Source organism: Capra hircus, chromosome 15 (genome assembly GCF_001704415.2).
Source record: "Capra hircus breed San Clemente chromosome 15, ASM170441v1, whole genome shotgun sequence".
Lineage (NCBI taxonomy): Eukaryota > Metazoa > Chordata > Mammalia > Artiodactyla > Bovidae > Capra > Capra hircus.
Window position 1 is genome coordinate 31,837,121 of NC_030822.1, and position 22,148 is coordinate 31,859,268.

Consider the following 22,148-nt stretch of genomic DNA (forward strand, 5'->3'; position numbering starts at 1 on the left):
ACTCTAGAGTCCTGGAGCTGCAACTACGAGGTCCATGGCCTAGAGCCATCCTTCGCAACAAGTGAAGCCACTGCAGTGAGAAGCCCACCCACTACAACTAGAGAGTAGCTCCTGCTTGTGCAACGAAGACCCAGCACAACCAAATATAAATACATAAAAAAATCCTGTTCCTACCACCATTTTCCTGGGCCCTTTTAGGCCAACAGTTCTAGATCTTTTAAACATGATGCATACAACATAATGTGAAGACCATTAATTTTGAATGCCTTCTAGATGTATTTAGCTAAAGATCTTTTAATATGCAGTATTTACAATACAGTCAGTGTGGACTCAGCAAAACAGAACACAGTAGTACTGTTACTTCTCTTAAGGCAGATAGAATACTTTCAATGAACACCTTCCAAAATGTGGAATATTTTGGTAGCTCGGGTATACAACTGGTGTGTATTACACTTAAAGTCACCTAAAATCTTGTCATATGAGTCACTATCTTTGCCATTCTATATTTTTATCATCAATAGTTTTCCTCTAAATGAAGTGCTTTTTTCTCACTATTAAAACTTCACTGGGTTGATTTCAGCTCATTGGTCAGCTACCTTGTGAAGCTGAAACTCATTTACTGAGGAGAAATAATGACAATAAGATATTTGTTGACTCACTCTGGTTACAAAGCAAGTTAGTAGCAGATGTGAGATCAGAAAATACACTTCCCATTTTCTCAAACAGAGCTCTCTGCCCTGGTTCCCAGATAATGATGATGCTAATGATGATAACCATCCTCAAAACAGGTAACACTTACTGGAAGCTTACCACATGCCAGGCAGTGTTCTAAGAATTTCACAATTATTAATCTTCAACTCTATTATGGGTAATGTAATTTTCCTGATTTTAAAAATTGGAAAAACTAATATAGTATGAAGTAAACTTGCCCAAGATCACATCACTAGGAAACAGCTGAAGTAGTATTCAAACCCAGATGGATGGTTTGGTACAATTATCTATTTACTCCCAAAGATTGAAGGAGCTACCCAGGAGTGACTCAAATACTGGGAAAGATCTCAAATGACTTGTCCTCCTCGTCACAGGTCACTGTCTCCCATAGACAAGGAAGCAAAAAGGGTAGGTGTACAACTCTATCAGTAGGATTAATCTATGGTTCCCACCATGAGGGGCCCGTTCTGTCACACTTACTTCCATTGCTCCTCTGGAGAGAGTTCTGACATATCCACCTGTAGAAAGACACCACCATAAACATCCATTACTGTCTTAGAACTGTTCCTGCCCAACATACAGGGATCACACATTTGCTAGAGCTAAAAGTATAAATCAGGATTTGTGGGATATGAAGCTAGATAAAATACTCTGTCATGTAATACCATTTGACTCTAATTGGCCTCATTAGACTAAGCATCAGTTCCTGCTCTGCTATCAGCTAGTGGTATGACCTTCCAACCACAAAGCTCTAGTTCTATTTGTTAAGTCTTATCCTTTTATAGCAGGATTTCTTAAACCTGGACACTAGTGATAATCTGGGACTGGTTAATTCTCTGGGTTGTTTGGGAAGAGGGGATTCTGTAGATTGCATAATATATAGCAGCATCCCTGGCCTCTACCCACTAGATGCGAGTAACATCTTCACAGATACAACAACCAAAAAAGTCTACAGATATTATCAAATGTCCCTTGGGGGATGAAAAATTGCCCCCAGGTGAAAACCACTGCTCTAGAATTACAGCAGTGGTGGGACTGCATCACTGACTCAACGGATAGGAGTTTGAACAAACTCCATGAGATGGTGAAGGACAGGGAAGCGGCGTGCTGCAGTCCATGGGGTCACAAAGAGTCAGACACGACGGAGCAAATGAACAACAACAGAATAATACTAAATTCTTTAAGTTCAGAGCTTGAGTCTTCTACTCCCTTGTAGCCATATGGAAGAATACCCAAACCTCAGGACATAAGTCACTCAATACATTCTTACAATGAACTGAGCTGAAAATGCTTTTTGATGTAGAGAAGAAAAGCCCTCATAAACACTCAAAGGAATCAATCAACAAATATTCCTTCAGTACTTATGAAGTTCAAGACCCAGTTTCCCACTGTTCCGCTAATAACTTCAGAAAAGTACCTTAAGTGGAATGTTTGAAGTAAAATGGGCAGAACACCACTCTACTACTAAGTAAACTGATACCTATTTACCATGCATGTTTTATGTGTGCGCACTGGGAATGTTCACCATTGCTTAGGGAGGGGTTTCTGGTTTCTACATACCCCATCTAGGGAAGGAAGGAAAGGGAGAAAAAGAAAGAGGGGAGGGATAGAAGAGAAGGGAGAAGAGAAGAGAGAGAGGAGGGGAGAAACAATATCCCAAGGCTTTCCCCAGCCAACCAAGGTAATGAAATCAACCACCTCTTTGTCCTACTTTACACTGTCTCACGAAATTTATTCAAGTGACCTGACTCAGTCCTTCATCTCCCTGGAAGGACAGAGGTCCTCTCCAAGAGAGGACAAGTAGATGCAGGAAATGGAAAGGCCCAGCCGGGTGGTACCTGAGCAGACAATTCAGAACCACAGTCTTACATTATCTTAGATATGTTTTCCAAGTGATTTAACTGCTGCTTAAATCCAGGGCCAGGGCCAGGGTGATATAAGCAAGGCATGGAGGACTCAAAATTTACAGAGGCACACATTTTCAGGTACTGACCCTGCACCTGCATGACCTTAGCAGTGAGTGCCTCCCTCATGTCTGTGCCCTGCACGTTGCACGTGTCACCCTAGTCCAAGTCCTGCTTATGTTTATCTCGCTCCCATCCTAGAGAATCTCACAGAGCTAAGGAGAATACACTGCTTTTGTGTCTTTCAAGAATAGCAGAGCTGAGCATATATTAAACACTCAATGAGTACTTATGGAATTGGACAGAATTCCTTCCAATAGGGTAATACGTAAGTATGCTGACAAACCAGCATCCTGCTGACAAACCAGCATCCTACCTGGAGATGCTTAAATGAGGATGTAAACAAACACTTGAAAAATACCTAATGAGCATCTGGGAAATAAGTATTCATTTTCTGGAGGCATCTAGAAAATCATGCTTAAAAAAACTGCATGTCAAAACAACACAACACAATACAACTACACGTTCAAAAAAGCAAGACAAGTCTGTTGAACGGAAACAAGGAAGATTCAGAGAACTGGGCCAGGCATGGGGACACCTCTCTGTGAGATAGTGCCCAAGCGTGTTACTGTTTGTGCCTTAAAGTTTCTCTCACTGGAAAATAGAGATTGTCTTCTGACTTCATTGTGGGGCTGTGAGGATATACTAGTATTATATCGCAAGTGATTTCACTGCCTTTCCTCCTAGGAGCGTACGTGCTCAGTTGCTAAGTCATGTCCAACTCGTTGCAACCCCATGGACCAGCCCATCACAGTCATCTGTCCACGGAATTTTCCAGGCAAGAATACAGACGTGGGTTGCCATGCCCTCCTCCAGGGAATCTTCCCAACCTAGGGTTCGAACCTGAATCTCCTGAGTGTATTTTACAAAATACTTGGAGAGGCCAGGGAACTGAATGTTGGTGAAGCACAGGGAAGTGACGCTTTCAGAGCCTCAGGGAAAGCTCAGAAGGGCAAGCTCTTACACCGAGACTAGACCTGGTCCTTAGAAGGCCATTTAGCATTTCATGGAGTAGCACGAGTACTGGAGTCGGGTAATGCTAAGAGTCAAGAAATGATGTGGCTTTAATATTTCCATCCTGAACCAAAAGCTTTTAAAAATTACATCCAAACCAGTCATCTAGCTCAAGTGGAAAAACAAGGAGAGCTATAAGCTATTCTGTAAGTAAGCTGTACCCTAGAAATACATCTGTATTTTCTCCCTCACTAATGAGTTTATTCATCTGGGGCCAAGCAGTAAGTCGTTCAGGTCCCCTGTCCAGGCTCAGGTAGCTAATTATGCAGGCTCTCAGGGCAGGATTGATAGGCCTATATTCCACTCCTAAGACTCATACACAGAATGTCTTTTTGACAACCAATCACTCCTCTCCTAGGATTTCACAAAGCTTCTAGTTACGTAAATCTACCAAAGTCCAGATTTGAAAGAAGTTAAACCAAAAATGTCAGGCAGAGGACAAGATAAAATTTCACAAAAATGGAAAATGATCTGCGGTTGACTGATATATTTTCTCAGGTGCAAAACACAGATGGATCCACCAGTGTAATCCCACAAGCAGGCCTCTGTCCCCTACAAATACTGGTACTCTGGGGTCTCTTAAGTCTACACAGACTGATTAGTTTGTCCCTTCAGCCTTTCTCTTCCACCAAACCACATTCTGCCTTCCTGCAAAATGCTAGCCAAATCCTCCTGGATCCAGAAAGGCCCATTAGACTGACCCCACTCACTGAAGGGAAAAAAAAAAAAAATCCTCTACTGCTTTGAGCATGATCCACAGTCCAGAAGCATCAGAACCCTGAGAGCTTAAAAACAGAGGCTTCAGAATCCATCCCAGACCTCCTGCATCAGAAGCTGCATTTCATAAGATACCCAGGTAATTCACATGCACATGAACACACTGCTATCGCATTCCAGCACTCACAGTCAGTCTGTCCTATAGTCACACACCTCCACACACCTGAACTGCTTTTGTTAACTGCTTTTCTGAGATCTAATTCACACAGCATAAAATTCACCCATTTAAAATGTGCTATTCAATGTTTTTAGTATATGCAGAGTTGTGCTACCATCACTGCTATTTAAATTTAGAACAGTTTTTACCACTCTCAAAATGAAACCATGTACCAGTCAGCCATCACTCTGCAACATCCCTCAGCCCAAGAAACCACTAATTTAATTTCGATCTCTATCTACACATTTGCCTATTCTAGATGTTTCATATGAATGAGATTTGACAATTTGTGGTCTTTAGAGAATGGCTTCTTTCACTTAGCATATTTTCAGTGTTGCTGCAGGTACTATAGTCATTCCTTTTCACTGCCAAATAATACTATATTATATGGATATACAATATTTTCTTTGCCTATTCATCAGCTGATGGGCATCTGCACTGTTTGCAGCTTTGTGTTATTATAAATAATGCTGTTATGAACATTCACTTACGAGTTTTCATACAGACGTGACCTCATTTTGCCTGAGCATATATCTAGTAGTGGAATGGTCTGGTTATTCGGTAACTCTATGCCTAACCTCTGGAAGAACTGCCACCTTGTTTTCCACAGCGGTTGGACCATTTCACATGCCCACCAGCAGTGCATGAGAGTCCCAATTCCTCCACATTGTTGACAACACTGGGTATTATCTTTTTGGTAAGAAGCATCGCACTGGGTGTGAAATGGTAGATTAATGTGATTTTGATTTTGCATTCCTCTGATGTATAACGATGTTGAGCACCTTTTTGTATGACTATCAGACATTCACATATCTTCTTTGGAGAAAAATTTACCCAGATCCTTCGTCCACTTCTTAAAAATAGACTTTTCCCAGCAGTTTCAGGTTCACAAACTTTCCTGGTGGCTCAGACAGAAAAGCGTCTGCCCACAGTGCAGGAGACCCAGGTTCAATCGGGTCAGGAAGGTCTCCTGGAGAAGGAAATGGCAACCTACTCCAGTATTCCTGCCTGGAAAATCCCATGGATGGAGGAGTCTGGTAGGCTACGGTCCATGGGGTCGCAGAGTCGGACACAACTGAGCGACTTCACTTTTAGGTTCACAAGAAAACGGAGTGGAAAGCAGAATTCTCCATATGCTCCCTGGTCCTCAATATGCATAGCCTCCTTCATCAACATCTCTCATCAGAGAAGTACCTTTGTGCCAACTAAGGAACCTACATTGACGTATCATCACCCGAAGTCCATAGTTTACCTCAGAGTTCACTACTGATGTACACTCTATGGACTAGGACAAACAACATTCTTATGGACACATATCCATAAACAGAATATCATACAGAGTAGTCTTACCGACCTAAAAATTTTCTGTGCTCCTCTAATTCATCCCTCCATCCTCCCTAATCCCTGGCCACCACTGCTCTTTTCACAGTCTCCATAGTATCACCTTTTCCATATAGTTGAAATCATGTAGTACACAGCCTTTGCACATTGGCTTCTTTCACTTAGTAACATGCATTTAATATTCCTCCACATATCTGCATGGTTTAATAGCTCATTTCTGTTCTAATACTGAATAAAATTCCACTGTCTAGAAGTACCATAGCTTATTTATCCATTCACCTACTAAGACACTCTGTGTGTGTGCTTAGTCACTCAGTCATGCCAGACTCTGCAACCCCCGGAACTACCGCTTGCCATGCTCCTCTGTCCATGGAATTTTCCAGGCAAGAATACTGGAATGGATTGCCATTTCCCACTCCAGGGGATCTTCCCAATGTAGGGATTGAACATGTGTCTCTTTGTCTCCTGCACTGTCTGGCAGATTCTTTACCACTGGGCCACCTGGGAAGGAAAAGACATCTTGGTTGCTTCCAAATTTTAGCAATTTTTAAGCTGCTATAAAGATCTGTGTACAGGTTTCTGTATGGACATACATTTTCAGCTGCTTTGGGGATATATTAAGGAGCACAACTTCTGGATATGGTATGGTAATAGTAAGTTTAGTTTTGCAAGAAACCGCCAAACTGTCTTCCAAAGTTTGATGGAAGATATTATCTTGCATTCCCACCAGAAAGGAATGACAGTTCCTGTTGCTCCACATCCTCCCAGTATTTGGTGGTGTCAGTGTCTCAGATTCTGATTATTCTAATAGGTGTGTAGTGGTATCTCATTGCTGTTTTAATTTGAATTTCACTGACTACATGAGGGGGGACATCTTTCATACACTTATTTTCTATCTATATATCTTCTTTGGTGGGCAGTACGTTAAAGTCTCTAGCCTACTTTTTAAACAGGTTTTCTTATTACTGAGTTGAAAGTGCTCTTTGTGTATTTTGGATAGTGATATATAGTGATACAGTGAAGTCACTCAGTCGTGTCCAACTCTTTGCAACCCCATGGACTGTATTTTGGATAACAGTCCTTTATTTCTTTATTGTGTATTTATTTATGGCTGTGTCAGGTCTTAGTTGTGGCATGTGGGATCTTGGGCTTCCCAGGTAGCTCAGTGGTAAAGAATCTGCCTGCCAATGCAGGAGACGCAAGAGACATGGGTTCAATCCCTAGGTTGGGAAGATCCCTGGAAGAGTAAATGACAACCATTTGAGTATTTCTTGCCTGGAAAATTCCACGGACAGAGCAGCCTGGTGGGCCACAGTCCACGGGGTCATAAAGAATCGGACACAACTGAAAACACACACACACATGTGGCATCTTAGTTCCCCAACCAGAGATTTAATCTGCACCCTCTGCACTGGAGGATGGATTCTTAACCACTGAACCACCAGGGAAGTCCCTGACAATCTTTTTTCCTGACAATCTCTTTTAATTGATGCATTTAAACAACTAATGTTCAAAGTGATTACTGATACAGTTGGATTAATATCTACTACATATTTGTTACTGCTTTCTATGTGTTGCCCTTACCTGTTCCTATTTTTGTCTTCTAATCTTTTTCTGCCTTTTGTAGTTTTAACTGAGAATATTATATGATTACATTTCCTTTCCTTTCTTATCAGTTATACTTTTTTTTTTTGGCTATGCTGTGCAGTTTGTGGGATCTTAGTTCCCCAACCAGGGATTGAACCTGGGCCATTAGCAGTGAAAGCACAGAGTTGTAACCACTGGACCACCATGGAATTCCCTATACTTTTATTTTTACTTCTTTTAGAGGTTGCTCTAGAATTTGAAGTATACATAAATAGTAAAATCCACTTTCAAATAATACTGTATCACATCACAGATAGTGTGAGTACTTTATAACAACAAAATAATCTTAATTCCTCCTCTCATCCCTTGTATCATTGCTTTCATTCATTTCACTTATCCATAAATACACATACACACACATAAACATATGCAGTCAAATACAGTGTCAGTATTACAACTTTCAAAAAAACTATTCACTGTCATATCAATCAACAACTTGTGAATTAAAAGAACAACTACAAAATTCCTATAGCTTATATATTTAATGGTGAAAGACTGAATGCTTTTCCCCTAAGATCAGAAATAATGTCAAGATGTCCACCCTCACCATTACTATTCAAAATATACTGAAGTTTCTGGCCAGCAAAATAAAGTGATAAAAGGTACAGATTAGAAAGAAATAAAACTGTCCCTTATTTGCAGATGACATGATGGCCTACAAAGAAAATCCCAAAGCATCTATGAAAACAAAATTCTATAACAGTGTTCAGCAAGGTGGCAGAATACAAACATATACACAGAAGTTATATTTCTATATTAGCAAAGAACATGTGGAAAATGACATTTAAGATACAATAAAATTTACAATTAAAAAAAGAATTCGTAAAGTAAACGTTTTTTCAGTCTACTTTCACTTACTCCCATTCCAACGCTTTTCCTTTGTTTAGGTAGACCTGAGGCTCTGACCCCTCTTATTACCCTCTCTCTACACAACTTTTAATATTTCTTACAAGACAAGCCTCTGCGTGCGCTCAGTCATGTCTAACCCTTTGCCACACTGTGGACTGTAGCCCGCCAAGCTTCTCTGCCCATGGGACTTTCCAGGCAAGAATACTGGAGTGGGTTGCCATTTCCTTCTCCGGCTACCTTCTTGATGCAGGAATCAAGCCCGAGTCTCTTGAATCTCCGCACTGGCAGGTGGATTCTTTACCACTAGTGCCACTGGAAGCAAGACAGCCTACTAGCAACAAATCTGCTCTATTTTTGTCTGTCTTTTTAAATTTAATTTTCTATTTGGGTCTTTGTTGCTGCACACAGGCTTTCTCTAGTTCCAGTGAGCTGGGGCTCCTCTAGTTGCGGTGCACAGGCTTCTTAATGTGCATGCTTCTCTTGTGAAGCATGGGCTCGGAAGTCGTGGTGCACCGGCTTAGTTGCTCCGCAGCACGTGGAATCTTCCCAGACCAGGGATTGAACCTGTGTCCCCTGCATTGGCAGGTGGATTCTTAACCACTGGACCATCAGGGAGACCCTATTTCTCCTCTTTTGAAGGCTGATTTTCAGGATACAGAAATCTAGGCTGATGGGGGTTTGTCTTTGCTCTTCTATAGGTAAAGTGTTTTCTCTGCTGGCTTCTTTCAGGATTTTTTTGTCTCTGACTTTCTATGATTTGAAAAATGATATGCCTAGATGTAGTGGGGGGAGGGGAGGCCCAGTGTTGGCATTTATCCTGCTTGGTGTTTTCTGAACTTCCTGGATCAGTGGTTTGGTGTCTGACATTAACTTGGGGAGATTCCCAGTCATTATTGTTTAAAATATTTGTTTCTCTCCTCCTCCTTCTGGTATTCCCATGATGCATCTGTCTCTGTCTACGCAGGTTGCTATAACAAAGTACCACTGACTAGGTGGCTTATAAACAACAAACATTTACTTCTCACATTTCTGGAGGGTGGAAATCCAGGATCAAGCACAAGCTGGAAGGGATTAGGAAACTCTGTGGGGCCCCTATTGTAAGAGTACAAGATTCCAATTATGAGGGTTCTGCCCTCAGGACCTAATCACTTCCTAAAAGCCCCATCTCCTAACACCAATACCTTTAAGGTTAGGATTGCAACATATGAATTTATGGGGAACACAAACATTCAGACCATAACAGCACACCTTCTGTAGCTGTCCCACAGTTCTTGGATATTCTGTTTCTTTCAAGTCATTTTTTTTTTAAATAGGTTTCTACTGAAATATTCTCAAGCTCGGAGATTCCTTCTTCAGCTTTATCTATTCTATTGATAAGCCCATCAAAGGCATTTTTCATTTCTGTCACGGTGTTTTTGATCTCTAAACATTTCTTTTTGATTCCTTCTTAGAATGTAAATTTATCTGCGTATAATGCTCAGTTGTTCTTGCATGTTGTCTAGTTTATCCATTTGAGCCTAACACAGTAATCAAGAGTTATTTTAAAATCCTGGTCTAGTAATTCCAACATCCCTGCCAGAGATGGGTCTAATTCTGATACTTGGCCTGTCTCTTCAAAGTGTGTGTTTTGCCTTTTAGTATATCTTGCAATTTTCTGACAGCTCGATATGATTGATATATGAGGTAAAAGGAATTTCTATAAATAGGGCTTTAGTAGTGTAGATGCTTTTGAACTGTGGTGTTGGAGAAGACTCTTGAGAGTCCCTTGGACTGCAAGGAGATCCAAACAGTCCATTCTGAAATCAGCCCTGGGATTTCTTTGGAAGGAATGATGCTAAAGCTGAAACTCCAGTACTTTGGCCACCTCATGTGAAGAGCTGACTCATTGGAAAAGACTGATGCTGGGAGGGATTGAGGGCAGGAGGAGAAGGGGATGACAGAGGATGAGATGGCTGGATGGCATCACTGACTCGATGGACGTGAGTCTGAGTGAACTCCGGGAGTTGGTGATGGACAGGGAGGCCTGGCGTGCTGCGATTCATGGGGTCGCAAAGAGTCGGACACGACTGACCGACTGAACTGAACTGACTGACTGTAGTGGTAGGATGCTGGGGAGGAGCAGCCTCCCACAGTTCCATGACTGGGTTTCAGTCTTTTAGTGAGTCTGTGCCTGTGGAATGTGAACTTCACAAGTGCTTCTCAGTGCCTCATCCACCCCTCTTAGGTGGGGCACAATGGCTTAAGAGGACTGGAGCTGGGGATTTCCCTATCCAACACGAAAAGCTAGAACTGGTTAGAGATGGGTATTTTCTTTCCCCTAGATCAGTCAGGCTCTGATAAAACCCCCAAAAGGTTAGACTATAGTTAAACAGTTTCCCCTGATGGCAGATCTTAAGAAGAACAGAATGCTCTGTAGTATTTTTAAAAGGTTCTTTCCCTGCCCTGCCACCCACAAAAGCACAAAGGGATTTTTCTCAATACTCAATGTAAGAACCTGCCAGATACCTGGAAGGTTATTGTGGGGGCCCTGAATAACTATAAGTACCTGCAGAGTTTTTAATTTTGAGTTGTCCACACTGAGCCTCCAGCAATTTATTACAATCCAGGTTTCCCTGATCCAATACTGGTTCCCACAGAGGTTTCTGTTTCTGTAAGTTGTGATTCAGGCCAGCAGTCTGCCTTTGTCCTATGACCTCACTTTTTTAAAGATCTAAGAATTGTTGATTTTTCGTTTTTTTCAGGTTTTTGCTCATTCTTAGGACAGAATAGTGATTTCCAAGCTTCTTACATGCCATATTGAAACCCTTCTGTCCATTTTTTCAAAGTGGGTTATTTATATTTCTATTGTTGAGTTATAAAAGTTTTTTTTATATATTCTGGATATAAAGTCTCTTATCTGATATATGACCTACAAGTATTTTCTCCCATTCTGCGGCATGCTTAGTTGCTCAATCATGTCCGACTCTTTGCGACCCCATGGACTGTAGTCCACCAGGCTCCTCTGTCCATGGGATTTTCCAGGCAAGAATACTGGAATGGGTTGCCATGCCCTCCTCCAGGGGATCTTCCCAACCCAGGGATCAAACCCAGGTCTCCCGCATTGCAGGTGGATTCTTTACCATCTGAGCCACCAGGTAAGTCCCCTTCTCCCATTCTGTGGGTTGTCTTTTTACTTTCTTCAGTGATGTCCTTTGCAATACAAAAGTTTTTCATTTTGATGAAGTACAATTTCCTTTTTCTTTTACTGCTTTTGCTTTTGGTGTCATATTCAAGAAACTACTGTCTAATTTGATAGTGATTTATGACTATCTATCTTTTCTTCTAAGAGTTTTATATTTTTAGTTATTACATTTAGGTCATTGGTCTGTCCCCCCTCACCCACTGGCCTGTTTTGAGTCAATTATTTTATATGGCACTATGGAGGGGGTCCAACTTCATTCTTTTGCCTGTGGCTATCTAGCTGTCTCAGCATGATTTGTTAAAAAGACTATTCATTTCCCCTGTGGACCTGACTGTTCACATTGGCTCTTAACTGTCTAAGATGATGCAACACCCTTGTTTCCCACATTATTTTCTTAAGTGTCCACATAGCTCTATGTATTTTGCTGACAGAACCTCCGAAAAGATAGCTGTAAATACATAATACCATATATACAATACCAGACCTACAAGACCTTTTAGAACTAACACCCAAAAAAGATTCCTTTTCATTACAGGGGACTGGAATGCAAAAGTAGGAAGCCAAGAAACACCTGGAGTAACAGGCAAATTTGGCCTTGGAGTACGGAATAAAGCAGGGAAAAGCCTAATACAGTTTTGCCAAGAGAATGCACCAGTCATAGCAAACACCCATTTCCAACAACACAAGAGAAGACTCTACACATGGCCAACACCAGATGGCCAACACCGAAATCAGACTGATTATATCCTTTGCAGCCAAAGATGAAGAAGCTCTATACGGTCAGCAAAAACAAGACCAGGAGTTGACTGTGGCTCAGATCATGAACTCCTTATTGCCAAATTCAGACTTAAATTGAAGAAAGTGGGGAAAACCACTAGACCATTCAGGTATGACCTAAATCAAATCCCTTACGACTATACAGTGGAAGTGAGAAATAGATTTAAGAGACTAGATCTGATATAGTGCCCGAAGAACTATGGACAGAGATTCACGATATTGCACTGGAGACAGAGATCAAGACCATCCCCAAGAAAAAGAAATGCAAAAAAGCAAAATGGCCGTCTGGGGAGGCCTTACAAATAGCTGTGAAAAGAAGAGAAGCGAAAAGCAAAGGAGAAAAGGAAAGGTATACCCATTTGAATGCAGAGTTCCAAAGAATAGCAAGGAGAGATAAGAAAGCCTTCTCAGAGATCAATGCAAAGAAATAGAGGAAAACAATAGAATGGGAAAGACTAGAGATCTCTTCAAGAAAATTAGAGATACCAAGGGAACATTTCATGCAAAGATGGGCTCAATAAAGGACAGAAATGGTATGGACCTAACAGAGCAGAAGATATTAAGAAGAGGTGGCAAGAATACACAGAATAACTGTACAAAAGAGATCTTCACGACCCAGATAATCATGATGGTATGATCACTCACCTAGAGCCAGACATCCTGGAATGTGAAGATAAGTGGGCCTTAGAAAGCATCACTAGGAACAAAGCTACTGGAGGTGATGGAATTCCAGTTGAGCTGTTTCAAATCCTGAAAGATGATGATGTGAAAGTGCTGCACTCAATATGCCAGCAAATTTGGAAAACTCAGCAGTAGCCACAGGACTGGAAAAGGTCAGTTTTCATTCCAATTCCAAAGAAAGGCAATGCCAAAGAACGCTCAAACTACTGCACAATTGCACTCATCTCACACGCTAGTAAAGTAATGCTCAAAATTCTCCAAGCCAGGTTTCAGCAGTACATGAACCGTTAACTTCCAGATGTTCAAGCTGGTTTTAGAAAAGGCAGAGGAACCAGAGATCAAATTACCAACATCCGCTGGATGATCAAAAGAGCAAGAGAGTTCCAGAAAAACATCTATTTCTGCTTTATTGACTATGCCAAAGCCTTTGACTGTGTGGATCACAAGAAACTGTGGAAAATTCTGAAAGAGATGGGAATACCAGACCACCTGACCTGCCTCTTAAGAAACCTATATGCAGGTCAGAAAGCAACAGTTAGAACTGGACATGGAACAACAGACAGGTTCCAAATAGGAAAAGGAGTACGTCAAGGCTGTATATTGTCACCCTGCTTATTTAACTTCTATGCAGAGTACATCATGAGAAACGCTGGGCTGGAGGAAGCACAAGCTGGAATCAAGATTGCCGGGAGAAATATCAATAACCTCAGATACACAGATGACACCACCCTTAGGGCAGAAAGTGAAGAACTAAAGAGCCTCTTGTTGAAAGTGAAAGAGAGTGAAAAAGCTGGCTTAAAGCTCAACATCCAGAAAACTAAGATCATGGCATCCAGTCCCATCACTTCATGGCAAATAGATGGGGAAACAGTGGAAACAGTGTCAGACTTTATTTTGGGGGGCTCCAAAATCACACAGATGGTGATTGCAGCCATAAAATTAAAAGATGCTTACCCCTTGGAAGAAAAGTTATGACCAACCTAGACAGCAGATTAAAAAGCAGAGAGCTTTTGGCTCTCTGAGGGGCACCATGGCGGTTGGCAAGAACAAGCGCCTCACGAAAGGAGGCAAAAAGGGAGCCAAGAAGAAAGTGGTTGACCGATTTTCTAAAAAAGATTGGCATGATGTGAAAGCACCAGCTATGTTCAATATAAGGAATATTGGGAAAACACTGGTCACGAGAACTCAAGCAACCAAAATTGCATCTAATGGCCTCAAAGGTCGTGTTTTTGAAGTGAGTCTTGCTGATCTGTAGAATGATGAAGCAGCATTTAGAAAATTCAGGCTAATTACTGAGGATGTTCAGGGCAAAAACTGCCTGACTAATTTTCATGGTATGGATCTTACCCGTGACAAAATGTGCTCCATGGTCAAAAAACGGCAGACCATGATTGAAGCTCATGTTGATGTCAAGACTACTGATGGTTACTTGCTTCATCTGTTCTGTGTGGGTTTTACTAAAAAGCATCAACAATCAGATTCGGAAGACCTCTTACACCCAGCACCAGCAGGTGCGCCAGATCTCCAAGAAGATGATGGAAATCATGACCCGAGAGGTGGTCAATAAACTGGTTCCAGATAGCACTGGAAAAGACACAGAAAAGGCTTGCCAATCTATTTATCCACTCCATGATGTCTTCGTTAGAAAAGGAAAAATGCTGAGTTCAGTTCAGTTCAATCGCTCAGTCGTGTCTAACTCTCTGCGACCCCATGAATCGCAGCACGCCAGGCCTCCCTGTCCATCACCATCTCCCGGAGTTCACTCAGACTCACGTCCATGGAGTCTGGACGCCATCCAGCCATCTCATCCTCGGTCGTGCCCTTCTCCTCCTGCCCCCAATCCCTCCCAGCATCAGAGTCTTTTCCAATGAGTCAACTCTTCGCATGAGGTGGCCAAAGTACTGGAGTTTCAGCTTTAGCATCATTCCTTCCAAAGAAATCCCAGGGCTGATCTCCTTCAGAATGGACTGGTTGGATCTCCTTGCAGTCCAAGGGACTCTCAAGAGTCTTCTCCAACACCACAGTTCAAAAGCATCAATTCTTCGGTGCTCAGCCTTCTTCATAGTCCAACTCTCACATTCATACATGACCACAGGGAAAACCATAGCCTTGACTAGATGGACCTTAGTCGGCAAAGTAATGTCTCTGCTTTTGAGTAACCATCTAGGTTGGTCATAACTTTTCTTCCAAGGAGTAAGTGTCTTTTAATTTCATGGCTGCAGTCACCATCTGCAGTGATTTTGGAGCCCCCCAAAATAAAGTCTGACACTGTTTCTACTGTTTCCCCATCTATTCCCCATGAAGTGATGGGACCGGATGCCATGATCTTCCGTTTTCTGAATGTTGAGCTTTAAGCCAACTTTTTTGCTCTCCTCTTTCACTTATAGCTGTGAAAAGAAGAGAGGCGAAAAGCAAAGGGGAAAAGGAAAGATATAAGCATCTGAATGCAGAGTTCCAAAGAATAGCAAGAAGAGATAAGAAAGCCTTGTTTAGCAATCAATGCAAAGAAACAGAGGAAAACAACAGAATGGGAAAAACTAGAGACCTCTTCAAGAAAATTAGAGATACCAAGGGAACATTTCATGCAAAGATGGGCTCGAAAAAGGAAAGAAATGGTATGGACCTAACAGAAGCAGAAGATATTAAGAAGAGGTGGCAAGAATACACAGAATAACTGTACAAAGGAGATCTTCACGAACCAGATAATCATGATGATGTGATCACTAATCTGGAGCCAGACATCTTGGAATGTGAAGTCAAGCGGGCCTTAGAAAGCATCACTAGCGCCAGTCTATGTCTGATGCAGGATACAGCATGCTTGGAGCTGGTGCATGGGGATGACCCAGAGAGATGTTATGGGGAGGGAGGTGGGAGGGGGGTTCATGTTTGGGAACGCATGTAAGAATTAAAGATTTTAAAATTAAAAAAAAAAAAAAAAAACCCACACATTTTAAATCTTAAAAAAAAAAAAAAAAAGAAAGCATCACTAGGAACAAAGCTACTGGAGGTGATGGTATTCCAGTGGAGCTGTTTCAAATCCTGAAAGATGATGATGTGAAAGTGCTGCACTCAATATGCCAGCAAATTTGGAAAACTCAGCAGTAGCCACAGGACTGGAAAAGGTCAGTTTTCATTCCAATTCCAAAGAAAGGCAATGCAAAAGAACGCTCAAACTACTGCACAATTGCATTCATCTCACATGCTAGTAAAGTAATGTTCAAAATTCTCCAAGCCAGGCTTCAGCAATTCGTGAACCATGAACTCCCTGATGTTCAAGCTGGTTTTAGAAAAGGCAGAGGAACCAGAGATCAAATTGCCAACATCCGCTGGATCATGGAAAAAGCAAGAGAGTTCCAGAAAAACATCTATTTCTGCTTTATTGACTATGCCAAAGCCTTTGACAGTGTGGATCACAAGAAACTGTGGAAAATTCTGAACGAGATGGGAATACCAGACCACCTGACCTGCCTCTTGAGAAACCTATATGCAGGTCAGAAAGCAACAGTTAGAACTGGACGTGGAACAACAGATTGGTTCCATATGCAGAGTACATCATGAGAAACACTGGACTGGAAGAAACACAAGCTGGAATCAAGATTGCTGGGAGAAATATCAATAACCTCAGATATGCTATGACACCACCCTTATGGCAGAAAGTGAAGAGGAGCTAAAAAGCCTCTTGATGAAAGTGAAAGAGGAGAGTGAAAAAGTTGGCTTAAAGCTCAACATTCAGAAAAATGCTGAAGAAGCCCAAGTTTGAATTGGGAAAATCATGGAGCTACATGGTGAAGGTAGTAGTTCTGGCAAAGCTACTGGGGATGAGACAGATGCTAAAGTTGAATGAGCTGATGGATACAAGCCACCAGTCCAAGAATCGGTTTAAAATGCAGACTCTTAACGGTGACAAATAAAAGATCTTATTTGTAATTTAAAAAAAAAGCAGAGGCATTACTTTGTCAACAAAGGTCCGTCTCATCAAGGGCTATGGTTTTTCCAGTAGTCAGGTATGGATGTGAGAGTTGGACTAAAAAGAAAGCTGAGTGCCGAAGAACTGATACTTTTGAACTGTGGTGTTGGAGAAGACTCTTGAGAGTCCCTCGGACTGCAAGGATATCCAACCATTCCATCCTAAAGGAGATCAGTCCTGGGTGTTCATTGGAAGGACTGATGTTGAAGCTGAAATTCCAATACTTTGGCCATCTGATGTGAAGAGCTGACTCATTTGAAAGGACCCTGATGCTGGGAAAGACTGAAGGCAGGAGAAGGGGACGACAGAGGATGAGATGATTGGATGGCGTCACTAACTCAATGGACATAAGTTTGGGGAAACTCTGGGAGTTGGTGACGGACAGGGAGGCCTGGCATGCTGTGGTTCATGGGGTCACAAAGTCGGACATGACTGAGCAACTGAACTGAAAGAATATATGGAAAGCATTCTATAGAGAAAGGAAAGAAAGCCTCTGAAGCTATCTGTGAAGTCTGATACATTTATTCATTTATTCAACTCTCATTTAAGGCACTTCTGTACTAAATGTGTAGGTTCTGGGCTAGGCATGGAGTTACAAAGATGAACCAGACATTTTTTCCTGCCGTTGAGAAGACGGATAAAAAATAAAACAATCAGGCTGTTTTAAAAGCATTTACTCAGTAGAGGGAGCACAACTCTCCATTTCACAGCACACACAAATGAGGTATAAAGAAGAAAATCACTCACTAAAGATGACATTATGGGGGACAGGGACAGGAGTGATGGGGAAAGAATCGCAGACGTTAAGGAAGAAATCAGAGTCAAAGCTTTGGGCCTCAAATGGCCAAGCCAATGACTAGCCACAAGGTCATACGAGGGCCACATTATGACTTTCATGGGCCCTAGCTACTTTTGCCTTTGTGGAACCCTTCCTACATTAAAAAAAATATATATTGGGACATCCCTGGTGGTCCGGTGGTTAAGAATCTGCCTGCTAATGCAGGGGACATAGGTTCAGTTCCTGCACTGTGGAGGCTACACATGCCGAGGGGCACCTAAGTCCACGCATCAAAACTACTGTGCCTGTGCGCCGCAACTACTGAAGCCCGCTCTCTGGAGCCTACGCTCTGCAGCAAGAAGCCACCACAGTGAGAAGCCCACGCACTGCAACTAGAGAGCAGTGCCTGCTTGCTGCAACCAGAGAAAGCCCGTGCGCAGAAATGAAGACCCAGCACAGTCAAAAATAAAGAAAAATAAAAAACTTTTAAAGTATTTAAAAATATATTTTATAACTGCATTAATATAAAGATGTACAATCCAAGGTGGATTATATCCACTTTCTCTTCTGATTAAAAGAAATTAAGACATTTTTATGGGCCACTGGGCACTGTGCCTACTGGGTAAGTCAGCCCTGAATCCTGCTGTCTCTCCACAGCTATGCACCAAGAATTCTCTCCCTGGCTGCCAAGTCCCATTGCTCTACTGCTTCCAAGATTCTGTCCTCTACTGGGTTTAACTGATCAAGTGGCTAAATCTTATACTACATCCACTATACTAAATCCACAAAAAAAGGTAACCTCATTCTCTACTCATATGAGCACTGTAAAGGTACTGGACAGTCATTTGCCAATAATGTATATTCTGTGCTTAAGGAAGGTTTAGATATATTCAAGAATGATCAATCCCAAACAAAGAAACAGACATGTCATGACCTACAAATGGCAAAATCATAGGAAGCATGTGCTTGGCATCTTGGGGACAGCCAAAAAGTATCTGTTCATCTGCTCATTCATTCAAGCACAAGACAGTCATAAAGTCTCTTCCCTTATAAAACCATCTAAGGAAGAAGACATAATAAATATGCAAGTAAATATATATTTTTAGTATGAAATAATTTCTGGTAGCAGTGTTATAAAGAAAAATAAAGCAGAGTGTGAGAAGAAAGAATGAAAAAGTAGGCTATCATGTGGCTACATGTAGACACTCTGGTTTCCCCAAACAGGTTTCCAACAAACGGAGAACATGGGCAGGCTGGATAGTAAAACTAGCCCATGCAGAATGCCTTATTTCCTTGGCTTTTACGTTATTCCCACTTTTAACCCCAAGAAATGGCTCCAGAGCAACAACCGCCTTCCTCAGTGATTAGAAAAAGTTGTAAGTCCTCATTTGGTATAGCTATTTACTTGCTACATGTCAACAAACAAGGCATTTCTCTCCACACCTCAGTTTCCCCAAATATACAACGAGGAGGTGGGTTTAAGTGATTTTCAAGGTCCATTAAAGGTAAAATACTGTAATAATTCATGCCAAATCTAACTCCAAAGCTTTGAAGTCAGCTATAATACTCCGACTTTCTAGACTGCCACAGTTTCCTTAGTTACCACAGAAGTGAAAGCAAATGCCTCTACTGTGGTGAGATGTGATATAACAGGATGCTACCAAATTAAGTCAATGAAAATTTACCAAGCAACGACCATATGCAAGCATCAAAAATATCCATCACTTGGAGGACAGCCTCTTGCCCTAGCTTCAGGCATCTGTAAACTGCAAAGGGCCCTAAACTCTGGAACCCCATCCACCAGGGCAACCTGGCACTTCAGAGGTCTCAACTGATCCTCTCAAGTCAGAGACTAAGCAACCGTACAGCTAGAGACATCACTCTTTCACAAAACATTGGAGATGATGAAGTCCAACCTTTGCCCTTGCAGTAGTCACAGTCCAAGGGGTAGGAGGGGAGACAGACTATTAAACATAATATGATAAAGATAACCACTGACACATAAACAAAATGCTGTGTAAGCCCAGAGAAAGGAGAGATTAGCTAGTTTCTGAACCTGTTACGAATACAGCAAAACCATCATGCTAGCTGCCTCTGTCTCTTGCGGGAAGATACCATAACATGTGAAGTTCAAAGTTTCATGGCATACCCATATTTGTAACTCCCACTTTCCTTCTTGTTCACATTTTTCTCTAACTCCTTAGCCCAGCAAGAATTCAAGGCCAATTAATTAAAGTGCAATTACCTCATTTTCCAGACCTCATAAATCATCTGGGGACCATGAAGACATTGGTCATGCTAGTCAAACTGTGAAGCCTGCCATGGACAGTACACCGCAGCAGGGGAGTGAGAGCAGACACTGGCTGGGATAACTGTCGTGGCTGCTGTCTGGCCACCACTCTACCCCTCCCGCTATCACCAGAAAAGCGCATGCTCCAGGCCAGCTGAACTTCTACAGAAGTGGAAGGAATATTTAATGACCTCTTTCACATTCAACAATCATCAAATTTGGGGGCATTTAATGCTCACTTCCCGGGTTCTTCAATTCCTACCTCATAAAATGTCTATTTCTCCAACTGGGTTCCTCTCCACCTGGTCCTCTTCTCTCTTTCCTACCTGCACTCCAGCTTTCCATACACTCTTTACTTTTCTACCCATCCTTAAAGACCAACCCAGACGTCACCTCATCCAGAAGCCCTTCCAGAACTGAACTACGAAACTCCTAAAGCCCATGTGTCTGGAATATCCACCCACCTATGAAATCTCCCTCCAGATTTTCACTGCCACACCTCGTTGGTCCAGCCTTTATCTGGTGCTCTCTCCTAGACGTGCAGTCACTTCCGAGGTGCTCTCTCTGCCAGAACAATTCATAACAGAAGCAGCCACTTTATCAGACACCATCTGCCCCCTAATCTGACAAACTATGACAATTTCCTACTGCCTTTGGATTAAAGTCCAAAACTCCTTGGTATGACACACAAGGCACTTCATAATCTGGTACAACCAGCTACTTATCTCAACACCTCCAACAAATGGCCTTTCACCCCAGCCTCACTCAATCACCTACCACTCTAACATGCTCCTCCCTTTCCTCCCTCGGTGCTTTGGCTGCTGCGGTCTTCTCTTCCTAGAATTCTTTCCTGGCCTTCACTCTCTAGCTCATTTCTATTCCTTAAGACGCAGCTCAAATATCACCTCTTTTGTGACATATTCTCCAACTTTATTCACTCACACCCATTCAACAACTGTTAACTGATCATGCTATGCTCTAGACAGGGAATACAATAATAAATAAATAACAGCTCTCACTCTCAAGGAGCTTAGAGTCTAGCAGATCTCCTCAGGCAGAGTAGTTCCTCCTCTGTTCTCCAGAAATTTACAATTTGCACAAATCTCTAAGGTCACATTTACTACATTTAATATAATACTTGTTTCTGAGTCTGTTTTTATGTCTAGACTCTAATCATCTTGAGGTCAAGGATCTTTTACTTTTAAGGCTTTATTGAGGCATAGCATCCATCTCAGGTGGACAATTCACTGACTCTTCATATATTTAGAGAGTTGTACAGCCATCTTATTTTAAATCATTTCCATCACACTATAAAGAAAGCTCAAAGCTCACTGCCCTCCCCATTCCTTTCCCTAGACCTGCTGCTGCTGCTGCTAAGTTGCCTCAGACGTGTCCGACTCTGTGCGACCCCAGAGACGGCAGCCCACCAGGCTCTAAGCAACCCCTAATCTACTTTATATCTCTATAGATTTGTCTGTTCTGGATCTTTCATATAAATAAAATCACACAATATGCTGTCTTTACTTACTGGCTTCTTTTATGGTGCATAATAGGTAGCATGTTTTTCAAGGCTTATCCATGTATCATGATACAGCATGTATCAGTAGCTCACGCCTTTTTTGAACAGGTAATCTTCCACTGTATGGATATACATTTTATGTAACCATTTACCAGGTGATAGACATTTGAGCCATCTACTTTTTGGCTATTATAATACTGCTATGAACATTTGTGTAAGTTTTTATGGAGACAAATGTTTTTATTTCTCAAGTATATATCTAGAGTGGAATTACTGGGTCATATGGCAAATCCATGCTTAACCTTCTGAGGTACTGACAAACTGTTTTCCACAGCAACTGTACCATTTTACATTTCCACTAGCAGTGCAGGAGGAGTCCAATTTTTCTACATCCACAACACCTGTTATTACATCTTTTTGATTATAGCATCATATTGGGCATGAAGTGGTATCGTGGTTTTGATTTGCATTTTTCTGATGGCTAATGATGTTCAA

The 22,148-nt window shown here is 41.8% G+C and overlaps 1 protein-coding gene and 1 pseudogene across 2 annotated transcripts in view; one reads left to right on the forward strand and one right to left on the reverse strand.

Moving 5' to 3' along the window:
* The window catches only part of RNF121 (ring finger protein 121), an 85,879-nt gene that overhangs the window by 48,691 nt on the left and 15,040 nt on the right, over positions 1-22,148 (reverse strand). For both annotated transcript variants that reach the window (XR_001919226.1, XM_005689873.3), the window contains exon 2: positions 1,192-1,229. Coding sequence is in view for 1 of the 2 variants with exons in the window: in XM_005689873.3 (XP_005689930.1) it covers positions 1,192-1,229 (38 nt within the window). In the remaining variant the exon portion in view is untranslated. The remainder of the gene's footprint in view (positions 1-1,191; positions 1,230-22,148) is intronic.
* On the forward strand, positions 14,109-17,017 carry LOC102170714 (annotated as a pseudogene).